Source organism: Lolium perenne, chromosome 4, assembly GCF_019359855.2.
Source record: "Lolium perenne isolate Kyuss_39 chromosome 4, Kyuss_2.0, whole genome shotgun sequence".
In the NCBI taxonomy this organism is placed as follows: Eukaryota; Viridiplantae; Streptophyta; class Magnoliopsida; order Poales; family Poaceae; genus Lolium; species Lolium perenne.
Window position 1 is genome coordinate 319,018,533 of NC_067247.2, and position 22,154 is coordinate 319,040,686.

General features: G+C 42.5%; 2 protein-coding genes across 2 annotated transcripts; both read left to right on the top strand.

Moving 5' to 3' along the window:
* The first annotated feature begins 12,101 nt into the window (after positions 1 to 12,101).
* LOC127296321 (F-box protein SKIP22) lies at positions 12,102 to 13,806 on the top strand. Its single transcript, XM_051326371.2, has one exon. The coding sequence runs from the start codon at positions 12,118 to 12,120 to the stop codon at positions 13,654 to 13,656; it is 1,539 nt and encodes a 512-aa protein (XP_051182331.1). The 5' UTR covers positions 12,102 to 12,117; the 3' UTR covers positions 13,657 to 13,806.
* Positions 13,807 to 17,985: 4,179 nt separating this feature from the next.
* Positions 17,986 to 19,406, top strand: LOC127296322 (putative F-box protein At1g23770). Its single transcript, XM_051326372.2, has one exon. The coding sequence runs from the start codon at positions 18,145 to 18,147 to the stop codon at positions 19,153 to 19,155; it is 1,011 nt and encodes a 336-aa protein (XP_051182332.1). The 5' UTR covers positions 17,986 to 18,144; the 3' UTR covers positions 19,156 to 19,406.
* The last annotated feature ends 2,748 nt before the right edge of the window (positions 19,407 to 22,154 follow it).

The window sequence follows — 22,154 nt, forward strand, 5'->3', positions numbered from 1 at the left end:
CTCTGTAATTTACGCATAACAATCTAGAAAAATAGTAACAACATAGACTTCAGAAAGTTCAGAGAAAACTATTTAGTGGGGGACTGACCTTCGGATGTTGAGGGTTGGCGAATAACATCTAGAAAGGATGGCGCAACGTGGTGGTGAATACTGAGCCCCTCTTCTCCATTCAGTAGCTCAACATCACGCCCCCAATCGCTGATGCAAGCAACCCTGTAAAATCGCAGCAGACAAATACAACAACAAAAAATGAAGGTGAAAAACACTGAAATATCACATTTGTTTTTCCTTGATCGTCGGGAGGAGTCCGGTAAAAAATCTGATTAATCGATCATCACTCTCGCATACTTTTTCATAACCGTTGGACTTAAACAAAGAGATAAACCTAGTCTCCTTTCAAAATGTGGCTAACATATTAAGATCATTCATCTAATTTTTGTTGAAACCTAATTATATTTTATTTATAAGAAAATACTCATGAACTGGGGGCATATCCATACTCGTTGCCGGTCCAGCTCGTAACTTACTGACCGACATCATGCGGCAAGAAATCAAAGAGATAGAGGGCATATAGAAGGTAGAAGGAGATGGGAGGGGATCCGCGGTTTAGCCACTGCTGGGCATCAATCTCAAGCTATGGCATAGATCATTAAGAGAGAGATATGGCTCCAGTACATTGAAAGGGGCTTACCAAGAGATCTTCAGACAAGCATAGATCTCGCAGTTAAGCTGCTAATTTTATATTCTCGCTATATACACATCCGATAGACATACGGGATACCATGTGTTTCACAATAAGGATAGCAATGGTAAGGTATGTACGTAGGATAAAGCAATATCATACCCATACCATATTGTTACTAGATACAATATTCTACTCATACCTGTATTCACGGGCATAAAAACTTACCCATACCCATACTAGTACTCGTATCCATTAAATACCCTGCGGTAGATCGAATAGTACACAAATTATTCACAATTTTATATTCATTCATAGCAAATTGTAGAGCCAATATTACCAAATACAAGACATTCTGGCTAATTGCTCAAGTCAGGTACCCCCCAACCTCCCCCAACCCTAACCCAACCTCCCGCCGCCGCCGGTGGCGCCGCCGGGAAAAGCCCGCGGGGCGTGGCGGCGGCGGATCTCCTCTTGTTGCGCTAGGTGGTGGCGTACATGTTCCTCCTCGACGCTGGCGGCGGCGACCAGATCCTCGATCTGTGCCGCAGCACCTAGTGCATCCCCGTCTCCCGTTGGTGCGAGGTGGTTCTCCTGGGATTCTCCCGCAGAACGAAGATGCCTGGGGCAGCAACCCTGGGTTCGATGGTGGAGGCGGCCTTCTTCTTCGTCGAAGATGTTCGGCCTAAGGATGGGGGTGGGTCTAAGGATCTATCACCGAGTCCCGGCAGCGAGGTGCGAGGAAGGCATGCCCATCCTAGTTGTCGTCGGTGGAGGTTCGGTCGGCTGCAAGGCGGTGCCCATTCGCTTGGTGTCGCCGCTTTGCCTCGTCGGCCTGGGATGGTCGGTGGTGTTGGGGCCCGACCTGAATAATGGTGGCGGTCCTAGGGTCTCTCCTTTGCGAAGATGAAGACGTCTCTGAGGCCTATCCGTCTAGATATGGCCTGAGTGATGAGTTCCGGAAGGCTCCGGCAGCAAATGTAACAATGCACCTAATGCGTGGAGTTCGCTGGATCGGGTGGTATTTGGTCGTGCGCACCCATGCTTGTATTCCGATCATTTGGTTCTTGAGGGAGCGGAGCGAAGCTATGTTCTGTTTCTCCATCAGATGACATTATGGTCCATGGTGAATCAAAGGCGGGGAATATCGTGAAGGGCGGATTGGAGGACTAGCAATGGAGGTTCGAGTCTCTGTGTTGTTGAGAGATTTTCTTGGTGTTCTGGGTTCTGTAGCAACATTATGCAAGTGGGGGCGACAACAGACATGAAGTTCAAAGTCTTACCTTTGAGGGTGAAAATCCAAGGTCCGACCTTAATTGGTTGTGCCTAGCAATGACCTTGCTGAAAGAATTGAGTGAGGACTATCTTTAGGGTGAAAACCTAAGATCTTTGGATCGGGTGACAAGTTGTCACATTGTGAAATGCAAAAGTATAAGGATGTATATGGGGATATTATAAGACTGAAATTGTTTCCTTTCTCCTTAAGAGAAAGAGCTAAAGATTGGTTGCTATCTTTTCCTAAAAATAGTATTGATTCATGGACTAAATGTAAAGATGCTTTCATTGGAAGATATTATCCTCCTGCTAAAATTATATCTTTGAGAAGTAGCATTATGAATTTTAAGAAATTGGATAATGAACATGTTGCCCAAGCATGGGAGAGAATGAAATCTTTGGTAAAGAATTTCCCCACCCATGGACTAACTACTTGGATGATCATCCAAACCTTTTATGCAGGATTAAATTTTCTTCAAGGAACCTATTGGATTCAGCTGCTGGAGGTACTTTTATGTCCATCACTTTGGGTGATGTGATGTCTACGGGAGTTTCTATTCTTGTAGACAGTGTTGGGCCTCCAAGAGCAGAGGTTTGTAGAACAGCAGCAAGTTTCCCTTAAGTGGATCACCCAAGGTTTATCGATCTCAGGGAGGAAGAGGTCAAAGATATCCCTCTCATGCAACCCTGCAACCACAAAGCAAGAAGTCTCTTGTGTCCCCAACACACCTAATAGGTGCACTAGTTCGGCGAAGAGATGGTGAAATACAGGTGGTATGAATAAATATGAGCAGTAACAACGGCACCAGAAAAGTGCTTTGCTGTCCAGGACTGGCGTGTGGTTGATGGTGGTAATATTGCGGACAGTACAGATGCAGTAGAACAGTAAACAAGCAGCGATAGCAGTATTTAGGAACAAGGCCTAGGGATCATACTTTCACTAGTGGACACTCTCAACATTGATCACATAAATAAATAGATAGATGCTAGACTCTACACCCTCTTGTTGGATGATGAACACCACTAATTGTGTAGGATTACACGAACCCTCAATGCCGAAGTTAACAAGCTCCACAATATTCGATATTCATGTTTAAATAACCTTAGAGTGCAAGATAGATCAACATAACCAAATAGATCACATCAATACCATCATAGTAATAGTTAACTTCATAATCTACAAGAGATCACAATCATAAACTACGCCAAGTACTACATGATGCACACACTGTCCACATTACATCATGCAGGAGGAATAGAATACTTTAATAACATCACTAGAGTAGCACATAGATGAATTGTGATACAAAACTCATATGAATCTCAATCATGTAAGGCAGCTTATGAGATCATTGTATTGAAGTACATAGGAGAGAGATTAACCACATAGCTACCGGTACAGCCCCGAGCCTCGATGGAGAACTACTCCCTCCTCATGGGAGACAGCAGCGTTGATGAAGATGGCGGTGGTGTCGATGGAGAAGCTTTTCGGGGGCACTTCCCCGTCCCGGCGGCGTGCCGGAACAGAGACTCCTGTCCCCCAGATCTTGGCTTCGCGATGGCGGCGGCTCTGGAAGGTTTCTCGTACCGTGGCTTTTCCGTCTCGAGGTTTTAGGTCGAGGGGGCTTAAATAGGCGAAGAGGCGGCGTCAGAGGGTCGAAGAGGCGGTGAGATGATAGGGCGGCGCGGCCAGGGCCTGGGCTGCGCCGGCCTACCTCCTGGGCCCACCAGGGCTCCCCTCTGGCGACTCTCGGGTGTTCTGAATGCTTCCGGGGATTCTAAGATGCTGGGCGTTGATTTCGTCCGATTCCGAGAATATTTCCTTACTAGGATTTCTGAAACCAAAAACAGCAGAAAATACCAACTGGCCCTTCGGCATCTCGTCAATAGGTTAGTTCCGGAAAACGCATAAATATGACATAAAGTATGCATAAAATATGTAGATATCATCAATAATGTGGCATGTAACATAAGAAATTATCGATACGTCGGAGACATATCAGCATCCCCAAGCTTAGTTTCTGCTCGTCCCGAGCAGGTAAACGATAACAAAGATAATTTCTGGAGTGACATGCCATCATAACCTTGATCATACTATTGTAAACACATGTAATGAATGCAGCGATCAAAACAATGTAAATGACATGAGTAAACAACTGAATCATATAGCAAAGACTTTTCATGAATAGTACTTCAAGACAAGCATCAATAAGTCTTGCATAAGAGTTAACTCATAAAGCAATAATTCAAAGTAAAGGTATTGAAGCAACATAAAGGAAGATGAAGTTTCAGCGGTTGCTTTCAACTTATAACATGTATATCTCATGGATATTGTCAACATAGAGTAATATAACAAGTGCAATATGCAAGTATGTAGGAATCAATGCACAGTTCACACAAGTGTTTGCTTCTTGAGGTGGAGAGAGATAGGTGAACTGACTCAACATAAAAGTAAAAGAATGGTCCTTCAAAGAGGAAAGCATCGATTGCTATATTTGTGCTAGAGCTTTGATTTTGAAAACAAGAAACAATTTTTTCAACGGTAGTAATAAAGCATATGTGTTATGTAAATTATATCTTACAAGTTGCAAGCCTCATGCATAGTATACTAATAGTGCCCGCACCTTGTCCTAATTAGCTTGGATTACCGGGATTATCGCAATGCACATGTTTTAACCAAGTGTCACAAAGGGGTACCTCTATGCACTTTGTACAAAGGTCTAAGGAGAAAGCTCGCATTGGATTTCTCGCTATTGATTATTCTCAACTTAGACATCCATACCGGGACAACATAGACAACAGATAATGGACTCCTCTTTTATGCATAAGCATGTAGCAACAATTAATTTTCTCATATGAGATTGAGGATATTTGTCCAAAACTGAAACTTCCACCATGGATCATGGCTTTAGTTAGCGGCCCAATGTTCTTCTCTAACATTATGCAATGCTCTAACCATTTTAGTGGTAAATCTCCCTTACTTCAGACAAGACGAACATGCATAGCAACTCACATGATATTCAACAAAGAGTAGTTGATGGCGTCCCCAGGAACATGGTTATCGCACAACAAGCAACTTAATAAGAGATAAAGTGCATAAGTACATATTCAATACCACAATAGTTTTTAGGCTATTTGTCCCATGAGCTATATATTGCAAAGGTAGATGATAGAAATTTAAAGGTAGCACTCAAGCAATTTACTTTGGAATGGCGGAGAAATACCATGTAGTAGGTAGGTATGGTGGACACAAATGGCATAGTGGTTGGCTCAAGTATTTTGGATGCATGAGAAGTATTCCCTCTCGATACAAGGTTTAGGCTAGCAAGGCTATTTGAAACAAACACAAGGATGAACCGGTGCAGCAAAACTCACATAAAAGACATATTGTAAGCATTATAAGACTCTACACCGTCTTCCTTGTTGTTCAAACTCAATACTAGAAATTATCTAGACTTTAGAGAGACCAAATATGCAAACCAAATTTTAGCATGCTCTATGTATTTCTTCATTAATGGGTGCAAAGTATATGATGCAAGAGCTTAAACATGAGCACAACAATTGCCAAGTATCACATTATCCAAGACATTTTAGCAAATTACTACATGTATCATTTTCCAATTCCAACCATATAACAATTTAACGAAGAAGAAACTTCGCCATGAATATTATGAGTAAAGCCCAAGGACATACTTGTCCATATGCAACAGCGGAGCGTGTCTCTCTCCCACACAAAGAATGCTAGGATCCATTTTATTCAAACAAAACAAAAAAACAAAAACAAACCGACGCTCCAAGCAAAGCACATAAGATGTGATGGAATAAAAATATAGTTTCAAGAGAAGGAACCTGATAATTTGTCGATGAAGAAGGGGATGCCTTGGGCATCCCCAAGCTTAGATGCTTGAGTCTTCTTGATATATGCAGGGGTGAACCACCGGGGCATCCCCAAGCTTAGAGCTTTCACTCTTCTTGATCGTAGTATATCATCCTTCTCTCTTGACCCTTGAAAACTTCCTCCACACCAAACTCGAAACAAACTCATTAGAGGGTTAGTGCATAATTAAAAATTCACATGTTCAGAGGTGACACATTCATTCTTAACACTTCTGGACATTGCACAAAGCTACTGAAAGTCAATGGAATCGAAATATCCATCGAACATATCAAAACAGGCAATGCGAAATAAAAGGCAGAATCTGTCAAAACAGAACAGTTCGTAAAGACGAATTTTATTGAGGCACCAGACTTGCTCAAATTAAATGAAAGTTGCGTACATATCTGAGGATCACTCACGTAAATTGGAATAATTTTCTGAGTTACCTACAGAGAATTCAGCCCAGATTCGTGACAGATAGAAATCTGTTTCTGCGCAGTAATCCAAATCTAGTATGAACCTTACTATCAACGACTTTACTTGGCACAACAAAACACAAAACTAAGATAAGGAGAGGTTGCTACAGTAGTAACGACTTCCAAGACTCAAATATAAAACAAAAGTACTGTAGCAAAATAAATATATGGGTTATCTCCCAAGAAGTTCTTTCTTTATAGCCATTAAGATGGGCTTAGCAGTTTTAATGATGCACTCGCAAGAAATAGTATTTGAAGCAAAAAAGAGAGCATCAAGAGGCAAATTCAAAACAAATTTAAGCCTAACATGCTTCCTATGCATAGGAATCTTGCAAATAAACAAGTTCAAGAAGAGCAAAGTGACAAGCATAGGAAGATAAAACAAGTGTAGCTTCAAAAATTTCAGCACATAGAGAGGTTTTTTAGTAACATGAAAATTTCTACAACCATATTTTCCTCTCTCATAATAACTTTCAGTAGCATCATGAGCAAACTCAACAATATAACTATCACATAAAGCATTCTTATCATGAGTCTCATGCATAAAATTATTACTACTCCCAACATAAGCATGATCAATTTTATTAGTAATAGTGGGAGCAAATTCAACAAAGTAGCTATCATTATTATTCTCATCATCAAATATAGGAGGCATATTGTAATCATAATCAAATTTATCCTCCATAACAGGCGGTACTAAAAGACTACTATCATTATAATCATCATAAATAGGAGGCAAAGTATCATCAAAGTAAATTTTCTCCTCAATGCTTGGGGGACTAAAAAGATCATGCTTATCAAAACCAGCTTCCCCAAGCTTAGAATTTTCCATATCATTAGCAACAATAGTGTTCAAAGCATTCATATTAATAACATTCCCATTAGCATGCATATAAAGTTCCATGGGTTTTTTAATTCTCTCTTCAAACACATCATGTCCTAATTCAAGATAAAGTTCATAAAGATCTCTCATATTTTTGTTGTTTTCCATTATGCCTAACTAGTGTAAACAAGAAACAAAAAGATGCAATTGCAGGATCTAAAGGAAATAGCTTCGAGCACACACACAATGGCGCCAGAAAAGTACTGTTACCTGGAACCAGAGTCTGAGTGCCTTTTACCTTTCCTCCCCGGCAACGGCGCCAGAAAAGTACTTTACCTGGGACAGGAGTATTAGTGCCTTTTACCTTTCCTCCCCGGCAACGGCGCCAGAAAAGTGCTTGATGTCTACGGGAGCTTCTATTCTTGTAGACAGTGTTGGGCCTCCAAGAGCAGAGGTTTGTAGAACAGCAGCAAGTTTCCCTTAAGTGGATCACCCAAGGTTTATCGATCTCAGGGAGGAAGAGGTCAAAGATATCCCTCTCATGCAACCCTGCAACCACAAAGCAAGAAGTCTCTTGTGTCCCCAACACACCTAATAGGTGCACTAGTTCGGCGAAGAGATAGTGAAATACAGGTGGTATGAATAAATATGAGCAGTAGCAACGGCACCAGAAAAGTGTTTTGCTGTCCAGGACTGGCGTGTGGTTGATGGTGGTAATATTGCGGACAGTACAGATGCAGTAGAATAGTAAACAAGCAGCGATAGCAGTATTTAGGAACAAGGCCTAGGGATCATACTTTCACTAGTGGACACTCTCAACATTGATCACATAAATAAATAGATAGATGCTAGACTCTACACCCTCTTGTTGGATGATGAACACCACTGATTGTGTAGGATTACACGAACCCTCAATGCCGGAGTTAACAAGCTCCACAATATTCGATATTCATGTTTAAATAACCTTAGAGTGCAAGATAGATCAACATAACCAAATAGATCACATCAATACCATCATAGTAATAGTTAACTTCATAATCTACAAGAGATCACAATCATAAACTACGCCAAGTACTACATGATGCACACACTGTCCACATTACATCATGCAGGAGGAATAGAATACTTTAATAACATCACTAGAGTAGCACATAGATGAATTGTGATACAAAACTCATATGAATCTCAATCATGTAAGGCAGCTTATGAGATCATTGTATTGAAGTACATAGGAGAGAGATTAACCACATAGCTACCGGTACAGCCCCGAGCCTCGATGGAGAACTACTCCCTCCTCATGGGAGACAGCAGCGTTGATGAAGATGGCGGTGGTGTCGATGGAGAAGCCTTCCGGGGGCACTTCCCCGTCCCGGCGGCGTGCCGGAACAGAGACTCCTGTCCCCCAGATCTTGGCTTCGCGATGGCGGCGGCTCTGGAAGGTTTCTCGTACCGTGGCTTTTCCGTCTCGAGGTTTTAGGTCGAGGGGGCTTAAATAGGCGAAGAGGCGGCGTCAGAGGGTCAAAGAGGCGGTGAGATGATAGGGCGGCGCGGACAGGGCCTGGGCCGCGCCGGCCTACCTCCTGGGCCCACCAGGGCTCCCCTCTGGCGACTCTCGGGTGTTCTGGATGCTTCCGGGAATTCTAAGATGTTGGGCGTTGATTTCGTCCGATTCCGAGAATATTTCCTTACTAGGATTTCTGAAACCAAAAACAGCAGAAAACAGCAACTGGCCCTTCGGCATCTCGTCAATAGGTTAGTTCCGGAAAACGCATAAATATGACATAAAGTATGCATAAAACATGTAGATATCATCAATAATGTGGCATGGAACATAAGAAATTATCGATACGTTGGAGACGTATCATGCTGCAACAAAACTTCTTGATGATATGATGATCAACTACTCTGAATGGCACACTGAAAGGACTCCTCAAGGTAAGAAGGTAAATTCTGTTGAAGAAACCTCCTCCTTGAGTGATAAGATTGATGTTATTATGTCTATGCTTGTTAATGGTAAATCTCATGTTGATCCTAATAATGTTCCTTTAGCTTCATTGGTTCCTCAAGAAGAACATGTTGATGTGAACTTCATTAAAAATAATAATTTTAACAACAATGCTTATAGGAATAATTTTGGTAACAACAACTATAGGCCATATCCTTCTAATAGTGGTAGTGGTTATGGTAATTCTTACAACAATAGTAGGAGTGTACCCTATGGTCTTGAAGTCATGCTTAAAGAATTTATTAGTACACAAACTGCTTTTAACAAATTTGTTGAGGAAAAGCTTGGTCAAATTGATGTTCTTGCTTCTAAGGTTGATAGTCTTGCTGTTGATGTTGATCTTTTAAAACTGAAAGTTATGCCTAATGAAGATAAAGATATTAAGTCATTTGCTACAACAAACACTATCCAAGTTCGAATTAATGACAATATTAGAATGATGGCTGAATTGCATGCTAGGTGGGAAAGAGAAGAAAAACTTGCTAAAGAGAATAATATAGCTAAAGTTTAGACTATTACCACCACTAGTAATGTTGATGCTTCACATGTTGCTAAACCTCCTACTATCAATGGTAAAATAATTGGTGTTGGCAATGTTTCTACTTCTACTACAAAGCATGCAAAATTGCCTGAAACTGCTGAAACTGTTTGTGATAAAAGTGCTGAAATTTTTCAAAGTGTTGGGGACAATGGTCCCATTGCTTTAGATCATAATGGTTTTGATTTTGATAATTGTCATATTTCTGAAGTTATTAGGTTCTTGCAAAAACTTGCTAGAAATTCTAATGCTAGTGCTATAAACTTGGCCTTTACAAAACATATTACAAATGCTCTCATTAAAGCTAGAGAAGAGGAATGAAAACTTGAAGCTTCTATTCCTAGGAAGTTGGAAGATGGTTGGGAACCCATCATTAAAATGAAGGTCAATGATTTTGATTGTAATGCTTTATGTGATCTAGGTGCAAGTATTTCTGTTATGCCTAAGAAACTTTATGATATGCTTGACTTGCCACCGTTGAAATATTGTTATTTGGATGTTAATCTTACTGATAATTCTATAAAGAAACCTTTGGGGAGGATTGACAATGTTCACATTACGGTTAACAATAACCTTGTCCCCGTTGATTTTGTTGTTTTGGATATTCAATGCAATGCATCTTGTCCTATTGTCTTGGGAAGACCCTTTCTTCGAACCGTTGGTGCTATTATTGATATGAAAGAAGGAAATATTAAATATCAATTCCCTCTTAAGAAAGGTATGGAACACTTCCCTATACTTTGGATCCTTATACTTTTGCATTTCACAATGTTCAACAAAATTATTAGGAACAAGTGTCGTTGTCACTGAAAACGACACTTGTGCACCGTTCTCTTCTTGGAGGCGTCGCTTTTGGAGAGCCTGGAGTTCACGTGTTGTCTTGGTTGTGGATGTATTAGTGCTGCTAGGGCTGGAATACCGTAGTGGGGCTTTTAATTTTCTTAAATTTTTTTGTTATTTGTGCATCAGTACTACCATTAGGGTGTTGCGTTGTTGCAGAGGCTGGATGTAATTGGTATCTCTACATATTAATATATTCGAAATCCTTAAAAAAGTTCGGGCCTTCGCGAAGGGAAGACAACTCGCTCCACACGTGACAAGTGGCGTGCTGTGGTGCCAAAAAATCTCTGGAAAGTGGTCTCCATGCTCGCCACGTGTCGCAAGGGGAAGCAAGGTGGGGATGAGGGAGGAGAGAGAAGGCAAAGATGGATGCATTGTATCATACTTTCCCTTTATTTTCTAGATTCGTTTTTTCAAAATGAAATATCTTGAGAAACCTAAGTCCAAATTACGATCCGTTTTCACTTTTGAGATCCTTGTGTCGAGATTTTTCAAAACTAGATCCCATGTTGATAGGTTTCATAATACTTTTTTCCGTACTTCCAATACTAGTATGATTGTACTCGTGTTATGTACCTAACTGTAATCGTGGTTCAACTCATAAGTATTTCTATTTTTAGTGTATTTGATGCAGTTTTTCCCTTTACTCAGTAACTGTACTTACTCGTGTGCGCTACTGTACCTGTGCTTTTGTACAGTACTCACTCGTGTGTGCGACTGTACTTCTGTACCAGTACCTGCTCGTGTGCGCGACTGTACTTCTATACATGTATTTCCTTGTTTGCGGGACTGTGTCTGCTCATGTGCGTGACTGTACTTCTATACATGTACTTCCTCGTGTCCGCGACTGTACCTGCTCATGTGCGCGACTGTACCTGCTCGTGTGTGTGACTGTACTTGTAGTCGCCCGTGTGTTCAACTGTACTCGTGTGTTATACACAACTGTACTCGTGTATTGCATGTAACTGTAGTTATGTGTTATATGAAACTGCACTTATACTTCGATGTAATCGGATTACTCGTATATAATTGTACTCAAGTTTCATAGAAATATACTTGGACCTAGGCATTTGATGCACGCGGACTAGTCTAGCTAGCTAATCACCGGATTTATCTTATGGGCTAGCTAGATGCATACTAGTTGTTTGTGCCGATCAAATGCATGCATGCATATGCTGTTGATACCTACATCCAGGAAATAGAACGCGCTTATTGTACTTGCCCGAGGTGGTTCGTCATACTCGCTAGGCCACGGATGGTTCGCTCGCGGGTGCCACGCGTAGGGTGCCACGCGTCGTCAGCACGTTGAAAGTGCGGGAGGACTTTTCCCTTTAGAAAGGTCGGTCTTTTTTTAGTCGTACCCTAATATATTTTTTTTATCGGAAAATAATAAAAATTTAAGCCCAACTTCAGGGCTCGCCCAAGCGTTGCAGCCCTGATAGTGCAGCCCGAGTTTGGGCCTGGAGCTCGAGTTTAGGCCCAACTTCGGGGCAGAGCTCCGAGGCGCACTGATGGGCGACATGTGGCCCAAGGAAAGCCCTACAGGGCTGAGGCTCAGTTACTCGAGCCTGTTTCAATCAGGCCCGTATCAAAGCGGTGCAATGTCAACTACACATGCGCCTTCCCTCACAAGCCGCCGTGCTGATCCAGAACCGCAAAAATTCCCCACCATGAAGCTCCGATTGCGATCCATGGACGCGCGCGGCGGCGGCGTCGCGGAGACGCACCGCGTGCAGCTGCCGGACACGGCCACGCTCTCCGCCGTGAGGGACTTCCTCGCCGCCAAGCTCTCCGCGGCGCAGCCCGTCCCCGCCGACTCCATCCGCCTCTCCCTCAACCGCTCGCACGAGCTCATCTCCCCCGACCCCGCCGCCGCCCTCGCCGCCCTCGGCCTCGCCTCCGGTGACCTCCTCTACTTCACGCTCTCCGCACAGCTATCTCAGCCACCGCCTCCTCAAGCCCTCCCCGGGAACCCTAATCCGGATCATACAGTCTCGACCCGCGGGCAGGTCGCTGCCGGTTCCAGATCTGCTGCGGAGGCTGCGGGATCCTCCTCAGTGCCGCAAGCCCTGCACGTGGAGCCTGTTCGTTCGCCGCTGCCGCGGACCCTGCAAGTGGAGCCTAGTTTGCCCGTGGCATCTGACCCGCCGGATGTGGAGATGGCGGAGGCCGTCGCCGCGACCAAGAGCTCGTCGAGCTTCGTGATTGGCGCACTCAAGCGGGAGCTGGAGGCAAACGACACGTCAGGCGCAGAGGGTACCGCTATCCATCGCCTAGTCGTGGCCCTGCACGCAGCTCTGATCGATGCTGGCTTCCTTGCCGCGAATCCGCTGGGGTCTCGCCTCGAATTGCCGAAGGACTGGGCCTGGGGCGCTTCGGCAATGCTGACTGTGAAGTACACTCTACCGGAGCTTGTTGCCACATTACCTGAGGCTGAAGAGGGGAAGATAGTGGTGCTCAACTGCTCACTGATGTCGAATTTCGTGATGATATATGCCTGTGTGCCCGGGGCACAATCAGAGGTGCGCCGGCTCTGCCTGGAGTTGCCAAAGCTGGCGCCGCTGCTATATCTGGATGGCAATGGAATGGGCTCAATGGAGGAGAAGGAGATTCTTGAGCTTTGGAGGGTGCTGAACGATGAGCTGTGTCTCCCACTGATGATATCTTTGTGCCAGCTCAACGGGCTGTCCTTGCCGCCGTGCTTGATGGCATTGCCGGATGAACTGAAGGCTAAGGTATTGGAGCTTGTTCCTGGGGTCGGTCTTGCAAGGGTTGAGTGCACATGCAAGGAATTGAAGGAGCTAGCAGGTGATGATAATCTTTGGAAGAGAAAGTGTGAATTGGAGTTGAATGCTTCTAGTGAGGCTTCTAGATGGAGCAAAAGTTGGAAGCAAAGGTTCGGGGAAGCTTGGACTCGGAAGGTGGGCAACAGCAAGAGGCAGTACAAGAGGACCAGTCCAAGGTTTTGGGACTATGGCTGGGGGAGCAGTCCACCAAGCCCAGTTAACTTCCCGGTAATTGGTGGTGATTCCGACCGTCTGCCATTCCTAAATCACAATGTTCTTCGTGGTTTTGGAAATCAGCGGAGGAACATCTCGCCCAACTGCAATCTTGGGGGTCATCGCCAAGGGTTTCCTTAATTTAAGCTCTTACAGGGTTGTCACTATAGTATCTTAACTACTGTTTTCATAAGAGAAGGTACATGTGCCATCTTGTACATATTTGAAGTCGAACCCTTATGCATATGTGCAGTGTTCTTATCATCATAAAACCTTTTCGTTTTTATCTTAGATCCTATGTATTGTGGTAATTTTTAGTTATTACATGCTTCAGCACTAGGGTACTTCTGCTCTCTTCTCGGACTATCAATCAAGCTAATGTCATTATTTTTGAATGCGCAAGATAATAATTTTAGACTTATGGTACTGAGAGCTCAATTTTACTATCCATACATTCTTTTGATATCAGTTTTCATTTTAGACAGCTTAATAACCTTGTTAGGTTTCATCCCCTCTCCTCCAACTGTGCCAATGAAGTTCATCAATAAGTCTTGAAATACGGATCTGGTTTTGTTATTATTTTAGAACAATCTGTTGAAGAGATTGGAAGTTTCTATTGTTCCGATGCATATGTAGCATGTAGAAAGTTGTCAAATACATGGAGTTGAAAGTTTTCGTAACAAGAATGGAATATTTGCTGATATCACGTTGGTGTGCAATAATTGGAAATTAGGTTTGCTGACTTACTGGTGGCCTTTTGAGTTGCAACATGAAATATTTACTTATGTCAAACTTTTAACTGTTACTCCCTCCGTTCCATAATTCTTGTTGCAAATTTGGATGTATGTAGACATATTTTGTGAATACATACATCTGAATCTGTGCCAAGAATTAGGAATGGATGGAGTATCTTGTATTCTATAAGACGATAACAACTGTTTAGCGAGGCGATAGGTTGAGGTGCATCTCAGTGGAAAACTATTCTTATGCCAGTGCAATCAAAATATGTCAGCATTGATCACTTATCCATACCTTTAGCTCAAAATCAATATATGAAATAATGAATTATCTAACACTGACCATCGAATCTACCGCAAGTTAGGTCTTTGTTTATTCTTTATTTAATACAATTATGTGTACCTAAGATCATATCATTCAGAAATTGTTCAAGATATAAATCTCAGGACCACGAAAGATTATTTGTTAATATGATCAACTAGTTATTTGTAATCACATCACTGAGCTGCATGTTTTCCCAGTGAACAGTTGTCATATTATTATTTCCATTTTCTTATAGAATATATGCCTGTTTTTCATCCAAGGGTCTTGTCTTTGTGAACTGCCTGTAATATCTGGTTTTGTGATGCCCGTCCGCATGGCTATGTGACTGAGTGATTTTAGAAAGTTGGTGCTTCATAGTAACGCATGGAGTTAGCTATCATGCCATTCAATTGCTCCTCGTAAAATTGAAGATTTTATTGTTGTCTTGATTGATGGGTACTGGAGGTTGAACAATCCATCACAGTTATCTGTAGCTATGAAAATTGTGAAAACCTCTACTCTGAAGCTGTAGAGTGCAGATTTGTTCTTGATATACCCACAGTTCACTCTGCAAAATGTTTATTTGTCTGAGCTTCGGAGGTATTTCTGTTCTACTGTAACAGTCCAAAGCTGAACGTTTAGTTGTGCAAGTCGTGTGAGACTCCATACTGTATGCCTATTATAATTTGTTTCAGTAATTATGTTGTCCATCTTGGAGACGGGGACCAAGCATTGCTCTCATTTTGTAAGATTGTTCATTGTGGGAGTTGGTACTCCCTCCCATTCCGATTTAGTCCACATTCTAGAAAAAAAAATCAGACAGATTAGTACTCCCTCTGATCCAAAAAGATTGGCGGGGTGGCGGACAATCCATTTTGCAAAAAAGCCCTCGAGGTTTCTTTTGCATCAACACGCAGTCCACAGTTACCCTCAATCCCTCATCCTCTCTTTGCTCCACGTGGCCACACGCCTCTTCGCTTCGTCGCCTCTGGTGCGCTCCCCTAGCCCCATCCCAGTACCACCACCCCTGCACAAAATCCTCCTCCTCATCAACTGTTTCCACCCCTGAGACACTGCCCCCGCGTGAACCCTAGATTCCCTAGACTCGTGACTCCCTCCTACTCTGACAAGTACTCTTCCTCCAGCCCCATCTTCGGCGGTCATCCTCCGACACCCCATGTCCAAGGCTGGCCTCCAGTACCACCCACACCCACAGATCAAAGGGTTGCACGCTGACCTTTGAATTCATGTGATGGCGGGCGTCGGGAGGGGATCGTCGTGGCATAGGAATAGAGGCGAGGAGGCATGTTTAAACAAGTTGGTGGTCACTCTCGCCCTAGCTCCTGCTGCCGGTAGTCTGGTTGGAGCCTGCCGGCGACCACCAACTCGCGAGAGGAGGAGTTATGCTTATTTTTTAAATGTAGAAGGGCCTAACTGTAAAACATGATTGTATTAGGCTCTCAATACGTTTTTCGAATCAGAGGGAGTAGTACATTTATTAGTACCACTTCAATCAATCCATGCTACATTGGAAGTGGTGACATCCAATACAAAAAGTAAGACCGCTTCTTTTTTATATTGTTGTTGATTAGAAAGCTAAAATGTAAAGTAATTCATAACAAATTTTAGGCATAGAATGTAGAATATTTCAGAATGGAGGAAGTAAGTAGTATGCCTCTTATGCTCCTAAATATATGACGTTACAAGACATTTTAAGGGTTTGAATTGAGCTCCGAAAAGGTCTTATAGTTGGAAACAGGTAGAGTAACATGCATGTCACCTACACAAAACAAGATGATGTGACAAGTAATTAAGGAGGAGAGCACATGCCACCTAGATAAAACTAGATAAAACATGATGTGACAAGTAATTAAGGAGAAGAGCACATAGTGTGTCTTGTTATATATTTTTGTTAGTTGAAGGAGAGATAAATAAATAAGAAAGATAAAGTTGTTTTCCCTAAGGGATATAATCTATTAGAAAGTACCATATATCTTCCTTTAGCCAATCAATTTTTTGCCAAAAGTTATCAATTTCCATAAGTACAATTTATATCTATCGCCTTCTCTAGATGATGTGAGAGTCTAAAAGAATACATGCCTTTCGTACGCTACCACGTTGAAAAATTAACAAAAAAAGTAAATCAAGATCTTTATATTACTCTTGCTAGTCCGGTTTATTACACAACTGAAGGAAACAAATTTATTCCATTCATTCGGGACTATCAATTAGTACGCGTAATTCTCATGGAAATCAACACTCTCTTTCCCTCTTAAACATCCAAACCCGTTTTGCATGCCCGTGTGAACTCCTTCTACATATCATTACTTCTTCCCTGGGTTACTTATCGCAATCCTTTTTAACTCGAGACATGAATCAATTCGAGAGGAAGTGGAGGAGGATGCAATTTCGAGAGGACAATACGCGTGGAAGTGGCCGGAGTGGGATACCAAGCGACAAAACCCTAATTGTTGGATCAAGGAGTTAGAGTCTGATGTGATCACATGGATGGACTCTGTGGTTCCTAGCGGTCAAGATCATGGCAACTTGGTGGAAGATCAACAGTGGTGGATCATATATAGGGTACGTATTTCTATGTAGCCTATATACCGTAGAAGCAAAATAAAATATTTCTATGGACAATTCCACTACTCATGGGCCATCCTAGCATATTTAGGTAGATCCTCCACTGGGCTGATTAGGGAGTTGTAGTGGCGGCCAACCATGGAGGAGGGTATCCATGATGAGGCGGTGGCGAGCTAGGAGTGGAGCATATTGAAACTATGCTAGCAACTATATTTTTGTAAAGGGGTATTTTCAAATTATTGAATGGAGTATTTTGTGCCATGTACTCCCTCCCTCCGTCCATAAACATATGTCTCTAATTTATTTAAATTCGGACATATCTATACATAAAATAGTGTCTATATACATTCAAGTTTTGACAAATCTAAAACATCTATTTGTGAACAAAGGTATTATTATTATTTTTTAGGTGAATGGTACAATAGGAGAAGTGTTTTTGAGGTATTATTAGATGGATCAAGTAAACAAGATACTCCCTCCGTCCAAAAAAAACGTGATACATGTATAAGACATCTTTTTGTGAGGAGGTTCTTTTTTTTTTTTTGAGGTAAACAATCCTTCCTTTATTCATATAGTAATTTTGCAACTTTTTCAGTAGCTTTACAAACTGACCGTCATGTTTGGCTGGGTTCCTTCCCTGATCCTTTCTTTGTACCCAAAAATAGATACTCTAATTTCTGCCGCAACACAGAAAACAAGGAAAATCTGTGTTGGACTCTTGGGCCAAGCCATTGTAGGTACAGAGCACACATGGGCCCCTTTGGTTTCAGGGCCGGGCCTCCTCGCATCGCATCCGGTCGCTTCCTCTACGTCTGTACTTCATGCTCTCTGCAGAATCATCGATCCACCGGCTCCTCAAATCCTTCCCCGGAACCCTAATCCGTGCAGTCTCGACCGGCGGGCAGATTGCCGTCTTCTTCCAAATCTGCCGCAAGCCCTGCACCTGGAGCCTGTTCGCTCGTCGCTGCCGCGAACCCCACAATCGATCCTAGTTTGCAGGCCATGGCATCTGATCCGCCCGATGCGGAGCCCGTCGCCGCGACCAAGAGCTCGTCGAGCTTCGTGATTGCCGCTCTCAAGCGGGAGATGGAAGCGGGGAACGCGTCAGGCGCAGGGTGTACCGCTATCCATCGCCTAGCCGTGGCCCTGCAGGCAGCTCTGGTCGATGCGGGCTTCCTCGCCGCAAACCCGCCGGGATCTCGCCTCGGATTGTTCAAGAACTCTGTCTCTGGTGCTTCGACAACACTGACCGCCAAATACACCCTACCGGAGTTCGTTGCCATGTTACCCGAGGCTGCTGAAGAGGGGAACATAGTGGTGTTGAACTACTCATTGCTGTCGAATTTCGTGATGATATACGCCTGTGTGCCCGGGGCGCAATCAGCGGTGCACCGGCTCTGCCTGGAGTTGCCAAAGCTGGCGCCGCTGCTATATCTGGACAGCAACAAAGCAGTGGGTGCAGCTGAGGAGGAGGAGATTCTTGAGCTCTGGAGGGTGCTGAAGGACGAGCTGTGCCTTCCGCTGATGATATCTCTGTGCCAGCTGAACGGGCTGCCCTTGCCGCCGTGCTTGATGGCATTGCCGGATGAACTGAAGGATAAGGTTCTCGAGCTTCTTCCTGGGGTGGATCTCGCGAAGGTTCAGTGCACGTGCAAGGAACTGAAGGATCTTGCAGCAGATAATGATCTTTGGGAGAGGAAGTTTGTGCTGGAGTTGAGTACGCTTGGTGAGGGTTCTAGATGGGGCAGGAATTGGAAGAAGTGGTTTGAGGTAGCTTGGACTCGGAAGATGGCCAACAGTAGAAGGCAGCGCAAGAGACCCAGAACAAGTTCTATGGACTATGGCTGGGGGAACTTTCCTCCTAGTCCACTTTACGTCCTGGAAGTTGATGATCCTTTGGGCTTTCCAGATTGCAGTGGATTGTACATGGACTATGGCTGGGGGAACAGTCCTCCTAGCCTACCTAACTTCTTGACAATTGATGATGAAATGGACCGTCTTCACTGGGTGTAGCTTCGGAAATCAGGGGCGGAACATCTCACCCAGCTGCAATTTTGGGGGTCATCTTCAAGGTCTCCTTGATTGAAGTTATCATATGAGTTTCACTAGTATCTTGAGTATTTCATAGGGAGATACATAGTCTGTCTTGTGCATACTTATAAGCTGCACATGTGTAGTGCTCTTATCCTTATAAACTTCTTTTTATATCTTGTTATGTCCTACGTTTTGTGCCAACTTCGTTTTGTTCCATGCTCTGTTTCTAAGGTGCTTGTCTCTTCTCATACTATTGATCTAGCTATTTTCATTGGCCTAATGTATACGATAATAACTTTAGACTTACTATTCGGAGAGCTTATGTTCACTCCTTGTAAATTTTTGACACCAATTTTCGTTTTAGAAAGCTTAATAAGTAACTTTGGTAGGTTTTTATCTCCCTTCTTCAACTGCACCAGTTTTTTCATCAATAAATATGTAAATAGGATGGTTAGGGTCAGATGCAAGAATCAATTTTTTTGCTTGGAGACAAGAAATAAGCAATTGTAACAGAAAACAATCAGTAATGACTTCCAAAAGCAGAGAGGCTCAGCATGGCAACTTGCACAGCGCAAGTTTAAAAAACATTATGTAGGATATAGATTTAGCTCTAATATTAGTTAAGAATTCACTCAAACAAAGTTCATTCCTCGTAAATTTTCGATATCAATTTTCGTTTTAGAAAGCTTAATAAGTAACTTTGGTAGGTTTTTATCTCACTTCTTCAACTGCACCAGTTTTTTCATCAGTAAATATGTAAATAGGACCATGGTTATGTTATTATCTCAGCACAATCTGTTGAAGAGATTGGAAGTGTCTATTGTCACTATGAAACATTGTGAAGTTTATAAAGTTCACTGGTGGTTTTCTTAGTAGCAAGAATGAAGTACTTTTCTTTGTAGCGAGAAAGAAATATTTTCTTACATTGCGTTGGTGTGAAATACTTAGAAGTTGGATAGTTCTGACTTACCAGTGTCCTTCTGAGTAGCAACATCAAATATGTAGCAATATCAAGCTGTTTTCTTTTTAACTGTTATCCATCTGTTCTAAACTAAGCGTCTCAACTTTTTCTAAATACGGATGTATCTGTAACTAAAATGGGTCTATATACATCCGCATCTAGACAAAACTGAGACACTTATTTTAGCACGGAGGAAGTATTGAATAAGAGGAAATACACATCTGTGAGGCAATGGTGTTTGTCTGAAGTAGTTGAATTCACAAACTCGGATCATGTGGCTGCAACATTACACAGAATGACATGCAACTCAGCAGAGGACAATTTGTAGGTCAGTGCAATCAATATATACTGCAGCATTAATCTAAAAAATGATAATACCAAAACGTATCTGGGTTTGCTTTTGGGGTATCAATTTGGACTTCTAGCTCTGAACGAACAGTTGATAGCTGTAATGGGGAATTGGGGACCATTGAATCGCTATGTGTAATATGATGGATTTCAAAGATTGTTCACGGTATAGAACCTTTTTCAAATGCTCCCTCTGTTCCATACTTTGTACTAAATCAGCGACAACTAATAAGGAGCTGTGGGAGTATGAAATAGCTACTCATTGTACATACTCTCTGTTGATCTGATCAATTAGCTGTTTGTATCACTGAAACTGAGCTGCTATGTTTCCAAGTCAACTGTGGTTACGATAGGTCTTGTTTCTGTTCTGTAGAGACTATATGACCTGTTATTGCACCTGACTGGTCTTATGCTGTAACATAGACTGACTGGTCTTGAATTATCTTTATGAAACTACCTGTAATATTTCGTTTTGTGATGCCCTTCTGTGTGATACCATCACCTGAATGAATCTAGAAAGTTTGAGCTTAATAGTATCGGGTGGAGCTAGCTCCATCATACCATTTTTTAAATTGCTTTTGGTAAAACTGGAAAGATATTTGTCTTGATTGATGATATTGGAGGTTGTGGGATCTAACACAGTTATCTCTAACATCAGGATGAAACCCTCCACTTTGAATCTAAATCATGCACGGATTTATTCTTGATAAACCTTTATTTCGCTCAAGACTGTTTTATCTGTCTGAACTTTAGAGGTATTTCTAAGTTCTAATAGTTCAAAGCTGGATGGTTTATTTGTACAAGTCATATGAAACTCGATACTCTATAATTTTCTTAGACTGGTCTTTTTCTTTTCTTTGCATAGACTTGTTACCTGTGAGCAATTTTCAGTTGATGTTTCAGTAATTTATGTTCTTTCCTGTGGCCTATGGGGGACCGAGTGAACCATGGAGCAACTGCTCCTCCATTGCAGTCTTGGAGCCGGGACCAACGGTTGCTCTCGTTTTATAAGTGAGCTTTACATTGACCACAGGGAGAAAGAAAACCTTTTGGTGTAGGCGTGCAACTTCTCCTCTTTGCCTACACATGTTCTATTGACGATTGGCCTGATATATCTTGATGGTACATTCTTAAACCATGAAATATCTTTCATGAGATTTACTCCTGGCTTTTTGACCACTTATCTTTGCACTGGGGCTGTAAGCCACCGTTAGTAATATTCAATTAGCAACCGTACAGATCTGTCCCGGTGCCCAAGAAAGGCTTCATCTTTCTGGGAGAGAGCTCTTTGCTTGTGGTTTGGTGCACTGAAAAGATTGTGGGGGAGAGCATGGGAAGAAATAGTTTACAAATCCAGCTGGGGCAAGCATTGCAGTGTTTTTGCCAGGAGATCTCAATACTATGATGACTGATCTTAATTCTGACTTCTCTTTCTTTTTTGCCGGCATAATATCTTCTGTGTTGTTGAAGTTACACGGTGCCTAGAAAACTGCACTAGATGTGTATGCTTTACAAAAGTACCACCACATTTTTTTTCGAGAAGTACCACCCCATGTCTTCATATGCATCATGTTTTTCTATGGCGCTTCATATGCATCATGTTTATATACCGTCTTTTTCTGGTGCCACCATTTGTGGATGTATCTTTGAGGTAATGAGAGTTTTATTG

What these genes read in the sequence shown, in the direction of transcription:
- LOC127296322 (XM_051326372.2), top strand. Translation starts at nt 18,145, where the DNA reads ATGGCATCTGATCCGCCCGATGCGGAGCCCGTCGCCGCGACCAAGAGC.
- LOC127296321 (XM_051326371.2), top strand. Translation starts at nt 12,118, where the DNA reads ATGTCAACTACACATGCGCCTTCCCTCACAAGCCGCCGTGCTGATCCA.